Raw genomic sequence first — 21,987 nt, 5'->3', positions numbered from 1 at the left:
TATTTTATTTTAATATTTATTTTCAGCATCAGATTATTGGGCTTGACTGAAATCTGATGAAATTTAATGTTTGGAATTTTTTAAATTTCCTTGCACAAAGAGGCAAGAGTTCTTTTTTTGCATTTATCAACAAAAAAGCAAGCCTGAGGTAAAACTGCATGTACTTCAACAGACTGAAAGATGTATTACTTATTAAATCATATAGGAACAGTAAGGACAGACATGGACACACACCCCACCCCCAAACACTCCAATTCCGAATACAGAATAAAGTCAGCAAACCTAAAAAGCAATCTACCACAGCCTGAACAGTAGTGTTAACACCAACAAGGACGGCAACAATATCCTCCAGATGTTTTGGATATGTACATTTTTCTGACTTTAAATCTGAAGTGAAATGGATTTCAAAAGTCTTGAAGTATGTAAGTACAGAAGATTCAATATAGATATCTCTGACTTCAATTTATGAACTGCACCGAAAAAAAGTTTAAGAAAAAAAGCACATTTATAAAATAGTCTGAAGAAAATATATATACACACAGAGTTCTGTAATTATATAGTTATGAGATTATAGCTGGATATTTTTTTCTAAATATCACTATCAGTTGAAGACCTTAATCATCAATGCTTGCTTCATAATAACATGACACACACCTGTGAAAGTTTCTATTTCACACACACATAAAGCATTGCCAGTGTTCTACTGATAAAGTAGAAGTATGTAGTTTGTTATGTCACCGATAGAGATATTTTTGACTGAGAACAAACTGGTTACCTTTTGTTAAAAAAAAAAAAAAAGGCAGCAGAATTCTCTACACTGTTCTCATTCACCTTTTTATTACAAGCATTATAAATGTAGTCAGAATAGACTAGACTATTTCAGTTGGAAGGGACCTACAACAATCATCTAGTCCAACTACCTGAGCACTTCAGGGCTGACCAAAAGTCAAAGCATGTTATTATGGGCATTGTCCAAACGCCTCTTAAACACCAACAGGTTTGGGGCATCGACCACCTCCCTAGGAAGCCTGTTCCAGTGTTTGACCACCCTCTCGGTAAAGAAACGCTTCCTTGTGTCGAGTCTAGTTCACCTGTGTGTTTTAAGTGAACTCTGCGGGCAACTCTCTATACCTGTAAGAGCATGGGAGCCCACGTTTTACACCAGGACCCGCGCGCACATGTCCCAGCTGCCTGCCTCCGACGCCTGGAAGCACCAATTCATCGCTGGGACCACGCGATCCGCCTTGTTAAATAAACTGTCTCAGAGACGAAACCAAAGCCCAGCAGTTACAAATTAAATTATAATGTCAGCGGGAATCTCTCCTCACCACAGAGGATGTCTTACTTCTCGTGACTTCTCTTACCCAGAGCAAAACTACACAAAGCTCGCTGGCAAGAAGTTTAGCGTTTAAGATTTATTGTCGCATTTGACTCTTCCCCAAGCACCTGTAAGCATGACGTTCGTTTTTATTATTTACTATAGCCCTGAAACATAGAGAAACAGACCCAAGTTTGTCCACTGCCATTAAAAGGGAGGGGGGGAACCAGTAAAGAGGCAAAACCCGCCATCAGAGCCCCTTGCAGGCGCCGCGTCCCTCAGGGCCGAGCGCCGGCGCCCAGAGCCGCGGCCAGCCCGGCACCTCCGCCGGGCCGAACGGCCGCTCCCCGCCTCGCCCCGCTCCGGCCTTCCCCGCCAGGTCAGCGCCCCGCACAGCCCCCGGGCACCGCCCTGGGCCGCCCTTCGCCCGGGCCCGGAGGGGGCACCGGCCCGCGCCCCCCGCGCCGCTCCGGACGGCCATTGCTCCCACCCTCCCCCCGCAGCGACCGTTAACGCCCGTCCGGGGGCGCGAGGCGCACTCACAGGTCACGATGGGCTTGTTCTCCATGGTGTAGATCACCGGGGGCTTCTCCCTGCCCTCCTCCTCGGCGGCCGCCGCCGCGGCGGGGTCCATGAGCGGGCGGGGTCCTCAGCCCCGGCTCCCCCGCCCGCTCGGCGCCATGGAAACGCCGCCGCTCCCCCCCCCCGCCGGGGGGCTGGGACGGGCCGCTCCGCCTCGGGGCCTGCTGGCGCGGCGCCCCCCCCCCCCGCCTCCCCCCACCCCCTTCCCCGCGTCCCCGCAGCGCCGCTCCGGAGGGGAAGGCGGCCGAGCTCATCCGCTTCCTGGATCACCGGCGGAGCATTACCGCTTCCGGGGAGCGCCGCCGCCGCGGGCCGCCGCCGCCCGGGCCCAGCGCGGCCGCACGGGGTTAACCCGGAAAACGGGTGAAAGAAAGGGGAAGCGCGGGGCCGGGCGCGCCTGCGCAGAGCGGGCGGGGCGCAGCCTCCTCCCCACAGCCCGCGCCGGGGCCGCGCTCCCCTCGGTGCCGCCGGTCCCCGCGCTCCGGGCGTGGGGCAGCCCTTGGCGGGCGGAGGGCTCCTTCCCTCGTCCCCGCCGCCGGTAGCCCCAGGGCGCTGGCAGGGCGGGAGGGGGAGAGATTGCCACCGCCGGGTGCTCTGAGGCGACTGGGGGAAATGAGCCCCCCCGACCGCCCGGTTCGCTGACACCCGGCGTGAGCGACATGAAGCTTTATTTAAATTTGTTACAGGGCTTCTGTGAGGCTCTGGTAGATCTCGTGGCCCTGTCAGGCTGCGGGACAGGGGGCTGGGAGAGGGACCTGCCCGGCTGGGCCGCGGCTGGGCTGTCCCTGGGCCAGGAGGCGGCGGTGGTTTGTGTGGCAGGTGCGCTGCTAATTTTCACAAGTGGGTTTAAGCTTCTGCTCATCACCTTCGAATAATCCCCTGTGGCAGCATGGAGAGCTACTGTTTTATCTTTTCAGCCTAGACAGGGAAAAGAAAAGTGGCATACGCGCAGGACTCCGTAGCACATGCTTCGTGCTTCAGAGCCTTAGGTCACTCCTGTGGCTGTTAGAGCCTAGAGCTCCGATAGTTTAATGGGAGTAAGTGCATTAGGGATCATATTTTCCACTGACCTCAAATACTTTAAGCAGTTTTGTTGCAGGCCATCTTGAAGACAGGCTTTACAGATCATAGTGAATCGGGCAACAGCTGGCAGGCCCTATAATTCACGGGTTGCATTCTTGGAGCATGGAAACCATGAAGAAGAAAGGGCAAGGAGTTGTGCGTATAGAGTGTGAGCTCAGAGGGAGGATTATAAAGAACAGAAAAGAGCACATAGCATGGGCAGGTGAGTAAGGGGAGGTGAATGAGATACAAGGGCAAAACTGGCTCATGCAAAGGAGGCACAATCATAAGTGTATTTCCATTCCAGGGCAATGCATAACAGTTAAGAGTATATCAGTGAATATGGCCCTTAAAGTTTTAGAGTTTATACTGTAGGTTTTTTAAATGCATAGAAATAATACACACACTCTGTTGGGTCTAATTAGTTGCATTAGACTTCAGTACTCATAAAATCGATCCTTGTTTTACTGTGGACTGAGATCCTATGCCTTTGTTTTTAATAAATCTACCGTTCACCTTGGTCATCTGCAGTTTCTTCAGAATCAAGAATTCTCAGCTTAGAGGATTTAGACTTACTATCTCAAATAGAAGTAAATACAATATAGAAGAGCATACTAAAAGTAGTCTGCCATAAGGGGTGAAAAATGAAAAACACAGCATACATATGTAAAACCAAATGTAATCTAAGGTAAGACTATAAATAATCTGTGTGTTAATCATAACTGTTTATTGCACAGTGATGTTGTGCTGAGGTGGTTTGGGTGTTCTGTTCAAGTATTTCCAGAAGTCAATTTGTTTAGTGTTTTCTTTCAGCAAAACCCTATTTCCTGGGCTTATAATGTTGTTTCAAAAATAATTACAGCATCGTTGTAGCATGTTTCATCCCATACCGCAGGTGAATGTTCCCAGTTTTATCTCTGCTGTTTTGCTTTGGGGATTAATGGTTGTTTCCAATTCTTTGAATATTTTCATCAGCATTTACACAGAACTTCTCTTTCACCTTGGTTGTAACAAGACTTGTTTCCCTGGCACAGGACAAATACAAAATTCCCTACCAGACCAAATCTCATATAGCACAATAAAACGTTATATCTGATTTTCAGGTTTAGGTGAGCAGCTGGACACTAACATTTTTTCCTTAGTTTTTTAAGTACTGTGAGATTCAAAGTGTGTCATGGCACAATTTTATTTTAAAAATGTCAGCACTTATACATCATTTCACAGTATAAGTAAGAAGTATGTGGCAAATACATGATTCGCTGAAACAGAAAAGAAAAATGCTGTTATATGCATGTGCAAAAAATGATAAATTCCTTCCAGTAAGCTCTAAAGTAATTCATTTCATGTGTTTGTCAAATATAGTCCTAAACAATGCTGATAGGAAAACAGGCAAACCCAAGTCAGATAAGCAGGAATCTCTTCCAACAATATCCCCTTACTGTAGAGTGCTTGTCCCCTTTTCTCAGAGATTAGAGCTAAGGTCAACAGTTCATTGGGATTAAAGTTTTAATCACCACAGAATTTCATATATATTCAATCTCCTCTCTCTAGTTTTTATAGTTGCAGTATATATAGCTGTTTCTTTTAAACAAAAAATCCCAACCCAACCCTATCCTATCCTTACTAGCTGTTTTTGATAGCAAGTGAAGCAAATACACCACACCATTTTCCCCCGAAAAAAAGAAAGAGAAAAGAGAGACAGACACATTAACATAGGCAAGAAGATCTAGAAGACTAAAGAAAACAACTTTTCACTGTGTTCTCAGGTGTTTAATTGCCAAAAATACTTGAAAGTGAATTTTGGAAGTGAAATTGACTGGTCTCTGATGGAAAAAGTAGATCTTTTATAGCAAACTATACAGAGAAAAAAAAAAAAAGCAGTTGGAAATTGGGACTTTGACAACATTGTGTTTTTACCTTGGATTTGGAAGTGAATGGATGAAATTTTCCTGTGGGGAAAATATGGCAAAGGGAAAAAGGGATCACTTGAATTGCAATTAGAATTTTACTTTTCCTCTATACCAACAATGTCTAAAATACTTTGTCTCTACTGGAAATCATACATGTCTTAAGGAACATTAATCTTGTATCCACAAAACCTGATCAGATTATAGACACCAGGCCATCATGGTGCTACAGTTCTCTCCAATTTTTCAGCCTTACATGCTTGGCAAGATAAAATTACATTCATGCATACAAAACATTCTCTCTAGCAAAGCAATGAGCAAATTCTCATCATCTTTTCAGTTTGTTGGGTATCAGGTGCCTGAAACTTTTCCCTAAGCACATTAGCAGAGCAGAATTACACCTGCACTTTAAATGATGAATCAATGAGAGAGGAGCTGAACTGCAGCCAGCAGTGTGCCCAGGTGGCCAAGAAGGCCAACGGTATCCTGACTTGCATCAGAAATAGCATGGCCAGCAGGGACAGGGAAGTGATCTTACCGGTGGTGAGGCCGCACCTCGATTACTGTGTTCAGTTTTGGGCCCCTCACTACAAAAAGGACATTGAATGACTCAAGCGTGTCCAGAGAAGGGCAACAAAGCTGGTGAAGGGTCTGGAGCACATGTCGTACGAGGAGCGGCTGAGGGAACTGGGGTTGTTTAGTCTGGAGAAGAGGAGGCTGAGGGGAGACCTCATTGCCTTCTACAACTACCTGAGAGGAGGTTACAGAGAGGTGGGGATGAGTCTCTTTAACCAAGTAACAAGCGACAGGACAAGAGGTAATGGCCTCAAGTTGCGCCAGGGAAGGTTTAGACTGGATATTAGGAAGCATTTCTTTACAGAATGGGTTGTTAGGTGTTGGAATGGGCTGCCCAGGGAGGTGGTGGAGTCCCCATCCCTGGAGGTGTTTAAGAGTCAGATTGACATAGCGCTGAGGGATATGGTGTAGTTGGGAACTGTCAGTGTTAGGTTAACAGTTGGACTGGATGATCTTCAAGGTCTTTTCCAACCTAGACAATTCTGTGATTCTGTGAACTTGAGGTAGTTTATAGCCAGCCAGAGCATGTGCAAATGCTGCTTCTAAGTATCAGCATTGTCATTGCAATAGGCTCAATGCCCAAGTAGGTCACCAGTAGGATGGATCTTGGCTTTGAGGTGCGGTATAAAAGGAGCAGATTAGGAGGCATCTTTATGACTGGATGAAAAGACAGCATATATGTTATTAGACCAAGAAGAATTTTCTGTTTTCCAAGTCTGTGTGCATATCAGCTTCCACTGAATTGCAGGTTGGCATGGACAGAAGTGCACACCACCCCTTCCTTTCATCCCTGTTCCACAGTCTGGTGTCTGCGCACAGCCATCAGAGGCGTACTGGCTCCACAGTGGCCATAGCACACGCTGTCGACTCCCTTCGGTGGATGTTTACAGGAACAGGGCTCTGGGTGCATGAGAACACACTAGCTAGGAAAAACAACCCTGGGAAAAAATGGACTCTCTCTCTTTCAGAACAAGGTGTTCAACTCCCTACATATGAAAATGCAGACTCCGCTCTTCATGCTAACTTTGCTTAACTGCACTTTGGTTAACACTTTCAGTAGCAATAGCTGGTGTTTATTCTTCCTACTTTTATTTTGTATATGCTCTCTCATCTTGCAGCCAGGTCACTTTCCCCTCATTTCACAACTTCTCCCTGCAATGGGATTTATAAGATATCAAAGAGAACTTAAAATTTTCTCCATGAAAATTTTGCATGGTTGCAGTTGTTAATGTTCTGCTGTAATGTTTCTTCTCATTGATGACTTAGAGATTTATACACCAAATAGTCACTGCTGTCAGGAAATCCCATCAGTATAACATAAATCATGTTACATGGCTCGTTGTAGGTTAGGCCAGTTTCATGGGAAGTTTCTGTGGCTTTTGGGAACTCTCTCATTCCTGGAGGAGGAATGAAGTCTGACTTGAAAGGTGGGGATTGTTTCAGAGAAAGAAACTGGTTTCAGATGTGCCATATGTGTATATTGTACAGTGGTTAATGTAAACAAATAAAGGGTTAAATTTCTCATTGTCCCCTTCTATTATATATCATGTGTTTTGAAGTACAAACCCACATGGCACAGGTGTCAAGCAAACAGGGGAGGTCAACATATCCCACACCTTTTTCTGCTCCTGAATTTCCATTTCCTTCTTTTTCCCCCAGCTCTTCTGTTACTGCTTTGTTTAAATTATATTCTCTGCAAGGCAGGACAAGGAATTTCATTATCTCTCTAAAATATTTAGCACTTTAACTTGACCAAAATAAAATACAGCTGTAGCTAAGTGCAGTACCAGAAAGATTAATGAGCTCAATAACTGCAAGAGAAGCAGCAGCGGTTTTGTAAGGAACTGGATCTTCTGTCTCGGGTCTCCCAAAGAGCTAGAAGGTTAATTAAACCCTGGCTCATTGTTATAACACTAAATCCTAAAATGTGATATTAGTCTTCAGGTCCCTACTGAGACAACCCTTGTTGAAATTCTTTCAAATATTTAAGAAGCAGGGAAGAGGAAGGAAAGCAGTTAAATAATAAAATCCCTAATTGCCCTATGTTTTGACGGAATGTTCATCACAGGGTGAAATCCATGTTTGAAAAATCTTCCTGCTGAGTTTGAAGATGATATCAACTGTCCAATTTTGGGAAGGCAGAGACAAAAGAAGACAAACAGAAGGAGAAAGGTGTTGAGGAAGGGAAACTGTCCCCAGCAGGCAAAGGTATAATAGGAGGAAAATACAGTTCCTATGCCAGGTTTTGATCAGGATGAATACAAAGCCAGCAGTGTCCACAGTGTAATTTGATTCCCTCTCTCCAGTTTTGTCTGACTGCCTGATAGCCTTTAAGATAATGGAGGCCCAGGAGTATCATGGTAGATCCTAGGATCCCAGGATTTGCTAGCAATAACAGTCTTGAATGTAAAATTCCTTGTTCCCTCTAATCCACATATCCCACTGCTCCCATTTGGTGGCCTCCAAATAAAGATTTTTCATGAAAAAGCATATCTTTATTCTCTATATCTGACCACACTACAGCATTTCTTTCTGTTTCATGTCATGGGTTGACCCTGGCCAGCAGCCACACAGCCACTCACTCACCCCACCATCCCCAGCAGGACAGGGGGAGAAAAGAGAAAGAATAAAAGTGAGAAAACATGTGGGTTGAGATAAAGACAGTTTAATGGGTGAAGGAGAGAGGCAAAATATGAAGAAAAGGAAATTTCTCACCACTCCCACAAGCAGACCAGTGCCCAGCCAGTCTCTGAACAGCAGCCACCTTGGAAGCCAGAAATGTCCCCCTGTCTTCCTCTACCCTAGCTTTTACTGCTGAGCATGATGTTAGGGTATTGTATGGTATGGAAAAGCCCTTTGGCCAGTTGGGGTCAGCTGTCCCAGCTATGTCCCCTCCCAGTCTCTTGCCCACCTCAACCTACTCCCTGGAGGAGGAGTAGGAAAAGAGGAAGCCTTGACGTTGTGCAAGCTCTGTTCAGCAACAGCCAAAATGTTAGTGTGTTAGAAACACCATTTTAGCCACAAATTTGAAACACAGTGCTATATGAGCCACTATGAAGAAAGCTAACTCCATCCCAGCCAGACCGTTATGCCAACTCTCAATTACATGGAGGGTCTTGAAGGTGTCTTCCCAGAGCTTTTCAATGCAGGCACAAAAATAAGTTCCAGTTACCCTGTGCCCAGCTCTTCTTGTTTTACAACTAGTCATTTAACAGATAGGGTTGGTTTCCCTGAGATGGCTTAGTGTAGGATTATGCCAGAGATATTCATGAAACAATACCCTGACTTTGCATATTATCACCACTACTTAAAACAGAACCTGTAGACAGATGAACAGTTCTGGGTGAAATGGTAGGCGATAGCTTACACATCTGGTATTTTGCCAAAAGTTCAAATCCTGTCTGACCTGAAAATGGTTACAGAGAGAAACTTTATAGACAGAAGGTTCAGCTTTATCATTATCTGGACAGTAGTGAGGTTTGGAATGAAAAATTCAGAAGGAATTGCTACAGAAAGCCTCCTTCTTCAAGATGAGCATTAACTTCTACCTATGGGAAAAGTTTAAAGGTATTTTTCCAATAAGGTTAAAAGAGAAAACCTTGCTTCTAGAGATTTCTCACTTTTTCCTTTGATACTTTTGGTAATTAATATTTTGGGAGAAATGGATATTGAAGTTCATGGGCTTCCACTGAGATGGCCTGCAGTTGCTCCTCTCATTCACCCTCTAAAGCGTTTGGGATTAAAAAATTCTATGTATTAACTGTAACTAAGTTTTATAGAAGTACTGAAGGAAACCTTATCCCAAAGGAAGAATTATTCAAGGAATCAGCTATAGAAGCAAATGTAGAGTTTTATGTTTTCATTTCAGTTTGCAGACGGCAGTCAGAAAACTGGCACCAAACCGCGTAGTCTAGTGCCGCCAGCTTGTGGCCCAGCAGTGAACAGCGCTCCGGCACAGACACGAACCTCTGTCAACAGACAGTACTTCTACATATATTTTCAGATCATTCCTGTCAGTCAAACCACGGTAAAAATGAGACACAGTGTGTTTGCCCCATTAAATAATTAATTGAATTAATTCCTGTACACTTTAAGTACTTTCATTTCTTTCCTTAGACTTTGAGATGTTAGGGTGACCCTAACTTTGAAACCAGAAGTTATTGAGGTATGCATTTGATATCAGCTTAGCAATGGCTTTTCACCCTATTGTACTACCAGAAAAAAAAATATGGTGGATTCACTCTACGGTTAATGAATTTGTGTATGAAAGAAAGTAAAAATTAATGCTGGAAGCATACTTTTTGTCTCTCTTTGGGTCATAATGAATAAAACTCTTCTTCATGCAGTCAGATGATTATTTTTAACTGAATGAGTTTTCCATAAGAAAGCCTGTTTTTAATTAACTAATTTCACGAATTAGTGCAGAAACATAGAAAAAACTGTTATGATTTTTACATTTGGGAAAATTCTTTTATAATATTGTAAGGTGGATTCTTTTTCCAAAATTAACAGTTGAAAAGCCACCTTGTCTTTTTGAATTAGTACGTCAGCCACAAGTCATTAGGTGTACATAATAATCAGAATTTGGGCTTTTTATTTCATATCATTGGGAAAGAATCATTGACTAGAATTTGTTTAACAGCAACAAAACCAGCATGGGGAACCCATTTTCATACCAGCTCTGTTCAAGAGCATTTTCATTCCATCCACAGATGTCTGTCTGTGTTTCTGCAGCAGAAAATGCTGTGTTGTGTGAACTACCCCCCATCACCAGAGTTATGAAAAGATGGGGAATGCAGAGGAAGTGACAGTAACTTTGCAGTAACTTTGCTGAAAAGCTGTGTCCTTGTTCTGAAACCCCTAAATGACCACCAAGACAAACCAGAGGGACAAGGTTGAAATGTGGGATCGAAGATTTTCAAGAAGTGTCAGGAAAAGCTAAGAGCCTGAAGAAGTGGAGAGAACAGAAAAGAGAAATCATTTAAGGAAGGAGTCTACAGAAAAACTGGCCAGCAAGCCAGGGCAGAGCAGCTGGAGCAAGGAGGGGGAGACGCTACCTAGCCTGGAAGGGAGGATCAGTAGCATGCTACTTCTCTGACATAACCTTCATAATCTTTTCAACATCACTCTTCATCTTCTGGGACTCAAAGAAATCTCCTTTCCTGGCAATGCCTTTCTTTCTCGCACTCCTTAAGACAGACATTCCTCCCTCCCAAACAGCTTCCTTTGAATAGCTCTCAAAAATCCTACTCATCCAGGGAAGTTGCTACAAAAAGGCAGCGTGTTTGAATTCTCAGAGGCAGATTCACCTTGCAGGCACGAGAGAAAGGCATTTGAACTCACAGATCAAATGCTGAGTACATTACAAGTACACTTATGCACCTTGGTAAAGAACAAGTTCAAAGTATGAGATTTTGAGTATGAAAGTATGAACATCATTATCAAAGATGATGATGTCAAGTGTCTAATGGTGCAAACAACTGTTTTCTCCCCTTATATGACACGAACAAAATAAAAGAAAGAAGAGGAAAAAGTAGACGTGACAGCTCTTACTCCAAGCTAATACTAAAGAGCAGAGGAATTCAACCTGGTCATGTTTACAGCTGAGCCACCACTATATTTGCCTCCTTTTCTTCTCCCCCTAGCAGGTCATTTATATCCATTTCCTGAGTCACTCAAACTTACTTAGAAACTAACTAGTAATACTGCAGTGATCTTAGAGCCTTTTACAGCTCTGCTGATATCCAAACGACTTTTCAGTCAGCACGCTTCCAGCACAGGCAGAAACGAGGTCAGGTGCCAGCAGACAGAGAAGGCCCTTAAACCCCAGGAGTTCCTGTAGCTCTGAGTATTTTCAGGGGGTCAATCCTGGACCCAAGCTGCAAAACAGAAACACTTTAACTGCCAGCAGGGAGGCACTTTGGCTAATTAGCTGGTCTTGAATGTCAAGATCCAAATTGATAGCATCCATCACTCTTCAGCATTTCATGGATGCATCTTCTCTGTATCACCCACCTGAAACCTGCTCCCTTAGCAGCTCCCTTTTTTCATATTATCCAGCCCTGTCATAGTAGCTGTTGTGAGATAGTCAGCTCTTACTGCACGAAAATTGAAAGCAATTATCCTAGCTCAGGAGAGAGAAGGCTTGTTTATTCTCATTTATGCCAAGAGTATGAGTGGGAGAGAGTCCAAGGCAGAGTCCCAGGGTAGTCACACCCCAAGGTAGTTTTGAATTTCCACTTGAGACTGAAGACCTCAGAAGAAAAGGGCTTATTTCTTGTTTGTCTGGAAAGTTATACTACCCTGAGAGGAGGAGTTAGAAGCACAGAAAGATAAAATTTGAACGCTGGCCATACTTTGGAGAAGAGGGAGGTAAACCACCACCACAGGATATTCCCATGCACAACTCAAGTACAGGGTCTTTGGTATCACCACTAGCAAGGCGACTGCATTGCCAGATACACACAACCTGTCGTGACCTGACCTGGGGGCTTAAACAGACCATGGTTGATTGAACCTGTGCCACAGCCAAAGAGTTCCCTGTTCACAGCTCAGGAGGTAAATGACTGTTACTTAATTCGTTTTAATAGCTCTACACTGTGCTCCACACACCCATACACTCTCAGCTGGGGACTGTACAGACCGGACAAAAGACAACCCTTTCCTCCAGCATATATTCATGATTTTATTCACTAAATACACTATTAGAGACATAGATGTGTGGTCATTTCTAGAAGTCACTTTAAAAAACTCATTACAGGAAACATTAATAAAATAAACCTTTACCAACTAATGGTTTTGCACAAACATATTGTAACAGAGTAGTTCTGGGTTGTTACTTCTCTTTGTTTATCTTCCTGCTTAGGACTAGCTTCTGAAGAGTATGGGTGAAGTTGGTAAGAGCTAGACCATAAAATCTCTAATTTGATTTTCTAGGCAATAAGGATCTCTGTTTGTCCATCACACCAGCCTGGGGAAGAGCTCACACGTCCAAGGTATAATTGAAAATTGATGAGAAGAGGGGAGGAGGGAATCTGAAGGTGAGTTACACTATTATTTAAATACTCGTCTCTGAATTCATCAAGGGAGAGATCATTTCAAAATTAGCATGTCAAAAGCTATTAGTTATTAAATTAAAATGTGGTATGAATTACAAATGAGATCTCCTTGCAAGCTTACCTTAGGCATGTCCTCCCTGGGTGGCAGAATGGAAGTACTACAAGAATAATGGAGTCTGAAGAAGAGGCCCAGAAAGCAATCACAATAAGCCTAGAGGTAAATATTCAGATAAGAATTCTCCACTTTTTTTCCCTGCTCTGGATCAGTAGAATTGCATTCTGCAGTGACGTGACAGGTATAACCAAACTCATCATCTTGAGTTTGGGTGGAGAGAGGACAGCTTTTGCATGCGCACTGGCATGTAGTTATGAAGACATCAGATGTTTTCACGCATGGGAGCAGGCATGGAGTGTGGTTTTTGGTATCTGAATCATTCACAGGAGTGACTCCCATTAGGAGGAGACTTTTTTCTTACACCACCAAGGGTAAGATGCTCTGTTAGCACTAGCCTTCACTTTTGAAGAAAAGGCCTGATGCCTTAAATGCCATGATAGCAGTACCCCTCCCAAGGAGTTAAACTGACAGTCGCCACCTCTTAGTTTCAGCGTGTATGTGATTTCACAGAGAAGGAGGACTAAGCAATCAGAGACACAACAGTACTATAAGTTTTGAGATCACAAAGACATCCAGGCAGCACAGGCTTTTTCTATCACAGGTTTCTATTTCAGGGTTGGATCCTATTAGATGTTGGTGCTCTTAAGTAATAAAGCTACTAAGAGAGCTATAAAACAAAAGATATTATTGACAGGAGAAAAAGGACAATGAGATCTTTCATCAGGTCTTCCTCTGACCACCACTGCCCCCCAAATAATAAGGCAGTAAATACTTCTAACAGATGATGCTACTTACATCCAGAGTCCTCTAGCAGCACTTGCAAACAAGCTTTCACTGCTTTTAAGACCCTGTCTTTTTCAGCTTGCCTGAAGACGGAAAGGCGCCGTGAACCTTGCCCTAAGCACCAAACTGAAGCTGAGTGACTAAGCTTGAACCCTCCTGCCACATGAGTTGTTGGTGAGAACAGGTTTCCTCTTGTGAGTGGAAGAGTATAATTCTATTATTTCATTTTTGTAAAGGTACTATATGAAATTATGATATTTTGTTTTGTTTTACATCTTGAGTGGGAGCAAGTAAATCTCAGAGAAGCCCAAGGGAATTAAACACTTGGTCCCCATCAGACTGGAAAGGAAGTCATGTGCCTAATCCTATTAGTGCCTGTGAAATTCCCAGACCTAATATTAGCTCCAGACATTGCTCCACTGAGATCCCTTTGAGAGTAAGAAAAAAACCATATTGCTTTAGTGCAATTTGTTCTCCCTAACCATGTTATCGCATTGGAGTTAACAGCAATAATTTATGTTCCATTATGTGCGGTACTTAATTTAGATAGGCCAACTGCCTTCTTGTACAGCTGCCAGCAAGAGTGCATAGTCTCAGGAAATAGCAAGTTTGCAGGTTTCCCATCTTGCTGTGGTTCTGGGCCAGGGGTGGGAGAGAGATGGTTTTTTGTTCCCATCTGACAGGGAACTAACCCTGGTCTGAGCAAATTCCCTTCCCCAAAAATACAAGGTTTCACTCCACAGCACATGGTTGTGTCTTGTCCACACCTCACAGGTGCAGAATATTCAAGTGCTCATTCATGGAAGCATTTCTATGCAGTCTGAGAAGGTCTTCTCCATCCTTTAGAGAGCCATTAACATTAAATTCATCAGATAAGAAATATGGGATTTGTCAGGCAAACTTTTTTATCATATTCTGATAGTGAGTCTCACTCTGAACTTACCTGCTGGCAGAGAGAGCAAGCAATGCTTCCCCATCTTTGTGACAGATTATACCATTATAACCCCAATAAATGGTCTGTACTGAAAACCTTCAAGTTCTTAAAAAAAGAAAAAAAGTTAATATAGGCCTTTAAAATACTGGAGATTTGGAGTAAAGCTTTGTAAATGATGGGAATTACATGATTATGTGCTGGGTGTAACATGGGAGGAACAAAGCAGCAAAACAAGGAAAAAGACCGAACAAAGGGAGAGAGAGTTTTGTGCAGTTGCTTAAAGTAACGCCTTACAGCTGGAAAAAAGCCCACTTGTGCATAAAACAAGTTGGCCTCGTTTACTCAAACATGACACTTGCAGAGGTTGTGTGAAGAGAGGAGTAACTGCAATGGGAAGGTTTTTTCCCCAGGAAGCCTCAGGCTCAGCCCTGTGGCACAGTGAGCCCCACTTCTGCAACCTGCAAACCCGCTTTGCTGGACAGAGGCAAAGTGCAAAGACAGTGGTTGTTAGGTTTGCAGTCCTCCGTCTACTGTCCTCTCTTGCCTACAAAGAGGTAAGAGTAACTATATCAGCTGTATGGGGCTATTTTCTGGCTGCTAATTGCTAAGGAGACAATTTTGCACGCCCCAGTCATCGCAATGGTCTGAACAGGATTTAGCTCAAATAAACCCATCTTCTTAAATATCACCATGTAAATGGAAATGTTTGATGACCAAATAAGCTGCAGGCCTCATTCTGCTCCATGAGTCCTGCCTGGCTAGAGAGCTTTGACCAGATGGAATAAAGCACAGCATTGTCCTCCTTTTTGGAAACCACCATGAAAGGGCTCAGACTTCCCCAGGCTGATGGGGGAAACAGGAATGCCAGGGCAGAGCCCAAACCACTGCCATGAGAGCCTTTTCTCCATGGACTGGAAGAAGCAGCCTGTAACAGCATACTTAAGTGTATCTGCATGGTAGAGATCTACAGTTAAAAGATGCAGCAGCTTCCAGCTTTAGTCTAGACTATGTAACTTTGCTACAGCAGAATTAAAAGATGGGAAAAAAGGAGTTAGCCATTTCTTACTTTTAACAAGGAGCTCTGAGCTGATGGGAAGCATACAAGAAATAGCATTTTCCTGAAAATACTTGTAGAGTTTGTACTTCACTGCAGCCAGGGTGGGAGGAGATTCATATATGTTCTTAAACCCTGCCTAGTTTCTTTCTTCTACTGATTTTCCTCCTAAGTGGAGCAACTACTAGCATGTAGCCACTTGTAACTTTATTGGACAAGTAAATAAAAGAGATGCACAAGACAACTAGGCCACTGCTGAATCTGGCTTTTGCAAACATTGCCCTACATTAGCAAGATGAAAACCAAAGGCAGTTCACATCACAAGTCACAGCAAAGAAAAGAAAAACAACCTGTCGTCAGAATCAACTGTGCTCTGTTCCATTCTTCACAATTAGTCCCCTGGAAGCCTGCTCGTTATATCACATCAGTTCTGTGCCAGTGTCTGTGCACAGGCATTCACCACAGATGGCAAGGTGGCATCTGCTTTTGGTAGTCCGCTTTCTAGCAAATGCCTTAGGAAGCAATGTTCTTTGCCTTTCCAGCAGTGAGCAGGAATGCCTGCTCCAGCCACACCACCTCAGGTGGCACAGCTCCAGCCCCAGCAAACTCACCATACAGCCCACCGCAATCCTGCCTCTTTGGCACACACCTTTATCACGGCAGGAACGTAATGATGTTGGCGTTATAGGGCATTTATATATATGTATAAAATATATTGATATTATACCATGTATCATATGATATACCGATATATATGATATTACTGTGACTGATCAATAAACCCTGAGAAGGGAAGAAGGCTCAGTGGAGATGGGTAGGGGTGATGTACCTGTGAAGCCTGGGAAGTAACACAGGGTGTGACTGACCACAGCTGTTGCAAAGCAAACTGACTTTAGCTCAGCACAAAGGGGATCAGAGGGTGGCCTTTGTTTTAGAATAATAGCTATCAACAGTTGAGTGGATCAACTGGTGTTGTAAACAGCTCCCTGAGTGAGACAGACCAGCATAGGGAGAATGAATCCATAGCTCAGCCCCACACTAAACAACTAACAAAAGCATTTAGAAGAGAACAATGGGCTTAAGCTGGCTTTAACCCTCACCAGCCACTGGGGATGCCCAGCATCGTGACAGTGAGCATATTACAGAGATTGCTAATGGAGATCATATTGGCATTGTGCTTTAACCGTGTCCTGCAATTGCTCTATTTTGCTTAGTGTCACTCACATTTGTATCATGTTGTGTTTTCAGTATAATCGGTATCATGTTGCTAAATCAGAAATCCCACTTAACAACTACCTTCATGTAAGTAAAGTTGATATTAAACGTTCCACCCTCCACATCTTGGATATCTAAAAGAACACGGTCAGAGAGTGTTGGACTCCAACATACATACATAAATGTAAAATATTATAGGTTCATAGATGTGAATCCATAGGGTGGCAAAATCTGGAAGAGTACTTCATTAACCCATACCACAGTTATTAAGCTTATATCTACCTAAAAAAATCTGTTATACTTACATTAAGTTTTGTTTCATAGATGCACTCCGTCTGTCAAGCCTCTCAGGAACAGATTCCTGTTTTAGAAGTATGTAGAAAGTGCATTCACCTGTTGCTCCCCCCAAAAAGCCCTCTGCCCAATGTAACTGTAGTCAGGAGCATAGTGTATCCGAAACATGAATTCACTCCCAGTGCAGCAGCTGATTGTGTCTGATGTTGAGGACATGGCCTTGCTTTTATAGAATTCCAGCCTGGTTTTCAAAATATATCGATGCAGTATTAGAAGAAAAAGAGTGGAATACATGAGATTAAAGAATATAGAAGAGCTACACCCACAAAATGCCACCACCACCACAGTCAACTTCCTACTGTGTTTACAATTTAAAGAGAGGATGTGTAAGAAGCTCCCACAGCCTAAAGGTCACTGCGATGTGAACTGCTTAGTACAGAAACAAACCACCTAACAACATTCCCTATGCTTCATCTAAGTAGCAAACCTTTTCTTCCACTTCCACAGCTACCTTACACAGTGCTGGATGTCAAACACTGTTGGCGACATGCTGCCCCATTAACCTACCCTTGTCCATACACCCCACTGCCGACGGCTTCTGCTTCTCCAGTACGTGCAGTTGTGATGTCTGATACCGGCTGGTTCAACAGGAGAAAGCAGCTCAGGAAATAGGACTTGCAGAAGGGCAGGTGGATAGTCAATGAGAGAAGACAGGTACCTCTGAGGACAAGAATTAACAACAGTAGCGTCTCTTCTGTAGTGCATGGCAAGGCAACACGCATTAAGGAACAGAGCTCTGCCATCAGCTGGGGCTTTGCTTTTCAGGGCTTGGCTTTTGCATGCATGTACTATGGATCATACCATCTTAATCAAATGAATTCTTTATTATGCTGTACCAATAAAAACTTCAACCCATATCTTTCACCTTAAAGCTGAAAAAAAAAAAAAAGTCCTGGAACAGAGCATTAAAAATTCCAGATCAAAATCATTGGCCTTTAAAAATGAATTATGGATCTGAGGAGATTCAATGGAGGAACAGAAATAAGATAAAGCTGTATTTGTGCAAACTAGAAAAGTAACAGAGAAGTTTCTGCTTGCATACTCTTAGAATCAGAGCCCATCCTCTCCACAAAAAAGGACTGCCCATGCAGTGACACACGGTGCAACAGATCATTGGTCAATGGTCATTATAAGGCAGCTCAGCACAACCTGGAATATTCAAAGGAGCAAAGGATCAGGGATAGGAAAACCTGCAAGAACTGCTTGCAGTCTAGCAAAAAGATGATACAGGAACATGGTATTATTGCACACCTGTCATTTGTTACAGGCACAAATATCCTAAAAAAGAGCTGATGTCTTAGGGGACCAAACAGGTAGAGGCAGGCCAGGGATATACTAGAGGTAGAAATTGTAGAGATCTACTTGTGTTGGGCAGACTTCTGATAAAAATACAGGGAAGGGAGCAAAACCACCAAATGATCTTTCAGTGGGTCTTGGTTTTCTTCCAGGTGGGAGTGTATGATATTGGCATACAGCTAAGGAATGGGGAAGGTCTTTATCTTCCAGTAAAAAATCGAAACTTAAAAGGCATCAGATTTGAAAAATTGGTTTAATCTACAGCATCTATCCGTAGAGCCAGCTTACCCTGCTGGAGTCTCAACTTCTTAGATCATACAGCTTTGGGTTTACTTCAGAGGATTCTTCAGGAAAGGAACATCCCTTTCCCCATCCTCGTTTGGTCATTTGGAAGAGCCATGCAAAACTATATACTGCTTCTATAAATGCTACGGTAATGCACCATCCCTCTGCAGTTCTCAACAACTGGCTTAGTGCAGGGAATGGCTGTAGGGTTAAACTTATTATTTACTCCCAGCCTCCACAAAATGATCCACTCACATTATTGCTGCAGACACATGGCCCTTGCATGGATCACTTTGCAGGACTGAGAACAAGAAGCGTAAATGAAAATAAAACCAAAGCAAAAAAAGAAAATAGCCCTTAGTGCACGTTTAGTTACAAAAACCAGAGTGGCAAATAGGAAGAGAATGCAGATCTCCCAGTTACATTATTGGCTACTTGCTCAGTAACTGCAAAAAAACAGATGCTTGGACAGTCACCCTTCTTCATTCAAGCACAATTAAAAAACCCTCTATGCCAGCATATTATGTACAAAAATCACATACAGTTAAAATAAGCAACTGAAAGCACGAATGAGATTCTAATATACAGTACTTTCACACAGCCAAAGCTATTTTATTTTACAAGACGAGTCTTTTGCGTTAAACTTTCTGAAAGCCCAGTAAAAACAGCGTGAACTACTTAAGCAAAATTTAAGAGACAACTTACAAAGTAATATTTGCATAGCACTGTAAATCTGCGTATTTGTTTGGGCACAGTTCTTAGTAGAAACTACAGTAGGTGACAGGGGTGGGTTTTCTTAATAGCTTCTTGTTTTTTAACCAGATTCAGATGCATCTTTTCTGAACATCATAAAATCAAGTGTAGGAAATAACTGTAAAAATGTACAAAAATATATACACATGCACAGTAAATGCGTACCCTGTATAGAGTTTTATTACTCGTTAGATTTAGCTAATAATGATCATCTGGTACCTACACTTCCCTCCAAATGACAACTTTGTAACAAATCTGGTTAAGGATGGTGAGTTTTTTTAGAGAGAAGGTTTTCATTAAAGCTACAGTACTTGCTGGTGATCTTTAGGAGTGAGCGACATGCCAGCTGACAGTGGCTGCCTGGAGTTCAGGCAAGTAGCATTCAGTTGTCACAAAGTACAGCTCTGACAAAGCTGAAGCAAAATAATACGAAGGGACACAGCTTGGCTCTTGATGCACATGCACGTAATAAAGGAGGTCCACAGAACCAGTTCATGCCTTGGGGGGAGGGGGGGGGGGCAGGAATTCATTCCTGATTAGCCTCTGCTGCCCACTCTTCCTCCCTTTGCAAGTTAGATTTTAGTGTTACTAGTAAATTGGTGTGTTTTCCCTGAAAATGCACATTGGTCAAAATAAAAAAAAAAACAAAACATCAAACATGTGTAAGACAGTAAATTGGTAGTGGCATTCCCCACACTAAAGAATACTTCCAATTTAGATTATAGTCTGGCATCTGCCAAAGTGTCTATTTTTTAAATTTCCTCTTAATTTCCTCTTAAAAAGATAAAATGCTGCTTCTACTAATGTAAAGCTTTTTTAGAAATAGACAATAAGCTGCACTCAAGGGCTCTCAACAGTGAAAGTACACAAATTAGCTTTCTTCACAGTTTCAAAAACTGGACTGGCTTGTAACTACAGGTATAACATTTCAAGAAGTACAGGCAGCTTTCCATAGACCTAGAGAGGTTGGGGATAAGAGAAACGTCACATGTTTGGCTTACAGATGCCAATCCACTGTCTTCCCAGTGTGTGACATTTTAATGACATTTTCTGGTGGCTACCAGATGTAGCACAGGCCAGGTAACACTGACTCCAGAAAGTCTTCCCTCAAAACCACAGCAGGTAAATAAACCACAACCAACAATCTGCAAGGATCTTGATGCAGAGATTGCTGAGACAATCAGATAAACTAGTCTTCAAGATAAATAGAGCGAAGTGTGGCCGAGTAAGAGTTGCCATCTGTAACAAGCCCTTAAAACAAATTCTGTCCCCAATCACATGAACATGGTTGCCTTTTAAGTTGTCACAGGGAGGTTTCACATTCGTATTAAGAGTCAGAGCTTGCCTGCCCACCTACACGCTTATCTCTGGTTTGCAAAGCTCCTGGCAATCGCTCAACTTTCTCAGGGCAAGAATTGGGCTAGACCTGTCAGTGTGCTCCTGCTTCCAGCTATGCACCTTGTGGTATTCCTCCTCCCTTCAGCGATGCACCTTGCAGCTCTCAGAACGGCTGTCACCTGCTTCAAATCCTGGCTTCGCTCAGTGCTGGCAGCCCTGGAGGCAGCCCATTATGGATGGAAAGGTTCAGAAATATAGAAACAAGTAGCTGTGACAAACTGGGTCAAAGTACAAATTCAGCATTACCATTACAGGGATGGGCTTCTTTCCATAGGCATAAACCAGAATGTGTAGTTATTGTCTGCTGTGAACCAGAAATTTCACACCAAGTGACACAAGCACACGGGCATCCAGGAGATGCAATGAGCTACACCACTGCATCTGATTTTCAAAGGAAACCTAGGAATGGATTTTTCACTTTTATCTGCATTGGCCTCCAGCATCTGAATGAAACACACTTGGGCGAGGTCTGTCCAATCTCGGCCTTAGATTTCTTAATACATACTTCTCCAAGATGCCAAAATATGTTTAGATTTTCTTCAATCTGAAACACTCTGCATGGTATGAACTCTGCATTATTAAAAGCCTCCAACCCCACATTTCTTTAATAAAAACATACATGAAGTAAAACCAGATTTTGGGGTAGTCCCAGACAGAAACAGTACCTTTAGCGATTATCAGATGTACAGTGACCCCTGCTTGCTAGTTACTCCAAATCTTAGTGAAGACCTTGTCCCAGCTCCTTCTATTGGTTTCATCAATGCCAGAGGGACCTGTTACCAGGCAGTGATGGCCTATATGAGCAGGCCTGGGAAGAATTACTCTTCCCTAATACAAGTTTTGCTCTGAAGCAGCAAAGCTGCATTATCACTTAACACAACTTAAACACAACTATGTCACTTCAGACCTACTGAGCACATCAACCAGTGCCAAAACGCAGGAAGATAAAACCCCAGCTATGTGAGACAATTTCGGTAGGACTGGTTGAACTGGAAAGCTCCAAGTTCCAGCTAAGAGGTCCTAACCGAACCATCTGCAGAAAATACAGGCAAGCAAATATACAGACATCAGTGATGGAGACAAGTGGTATCACGTGGAAGTGAGCAGACACACTCACTTTTTCAGTGAATACTAGGCAATTAGGACAAAGGTAGTAGTCATATTCATTGGTCAGCATTAAGTGTAGAGCCCTTCAAGATAAGTTAAAGCAGAACAAAGGAACATTGCCCATGCTCTTTGTGCCAGAGACAGATATTTTGCTCAGTGACGCAAAGTCAATTGCAAGAGCACATTCAGC

The 21,987-nt window shown here is 43.0% G+C and overlaps 1 protein-coding gene across 1 annotated transcript in view; it reads right to left on the bottom strand.

Annotated features, from left to right (window-relative positions):
- TRAPPC10 (trafficking protein particle complex subunit 10) overlaps positions 1 to 2,054 on the bottom strand; it is a 45,987-nt gene extending 43,933 nt beyond the window's left edge. Inside the window, exon 1 of the mRNA XM_074858455.1 lies at positions 1,862 to 2,054. Within this exon, the coding sequence (XP_074714556.1) occupies positions 1,862 to 1,952 (91 nt within the window). The 5' untranslated portion in view covers positions 1,953 to 2,054. The remainder of the gene's footprint in view (positions 1 to 1,861) is intronic.
- Positions 2,055 to 21,987: the final 19,933 nt, after the last annotated feature.

The sequence above is a fragment of the Strix uralensis genome, chromosome 2 (genome assembly GCF_047716275.1).
Source record: "Strix uralensis isolate ZFMK-TIS-50842 chromosome 2, bStrUra1, whole genome shotgun sequence".
NCBI lineage: Eukaryota > Metazoa > Chordata > Aves > Strigiformes > Strigidae > Strix > Strix uralensis.
Note: the sequence above shows the minus strand (reverse complement) of the source record. Positions and strands in the feature narration are given on the sequence as shown.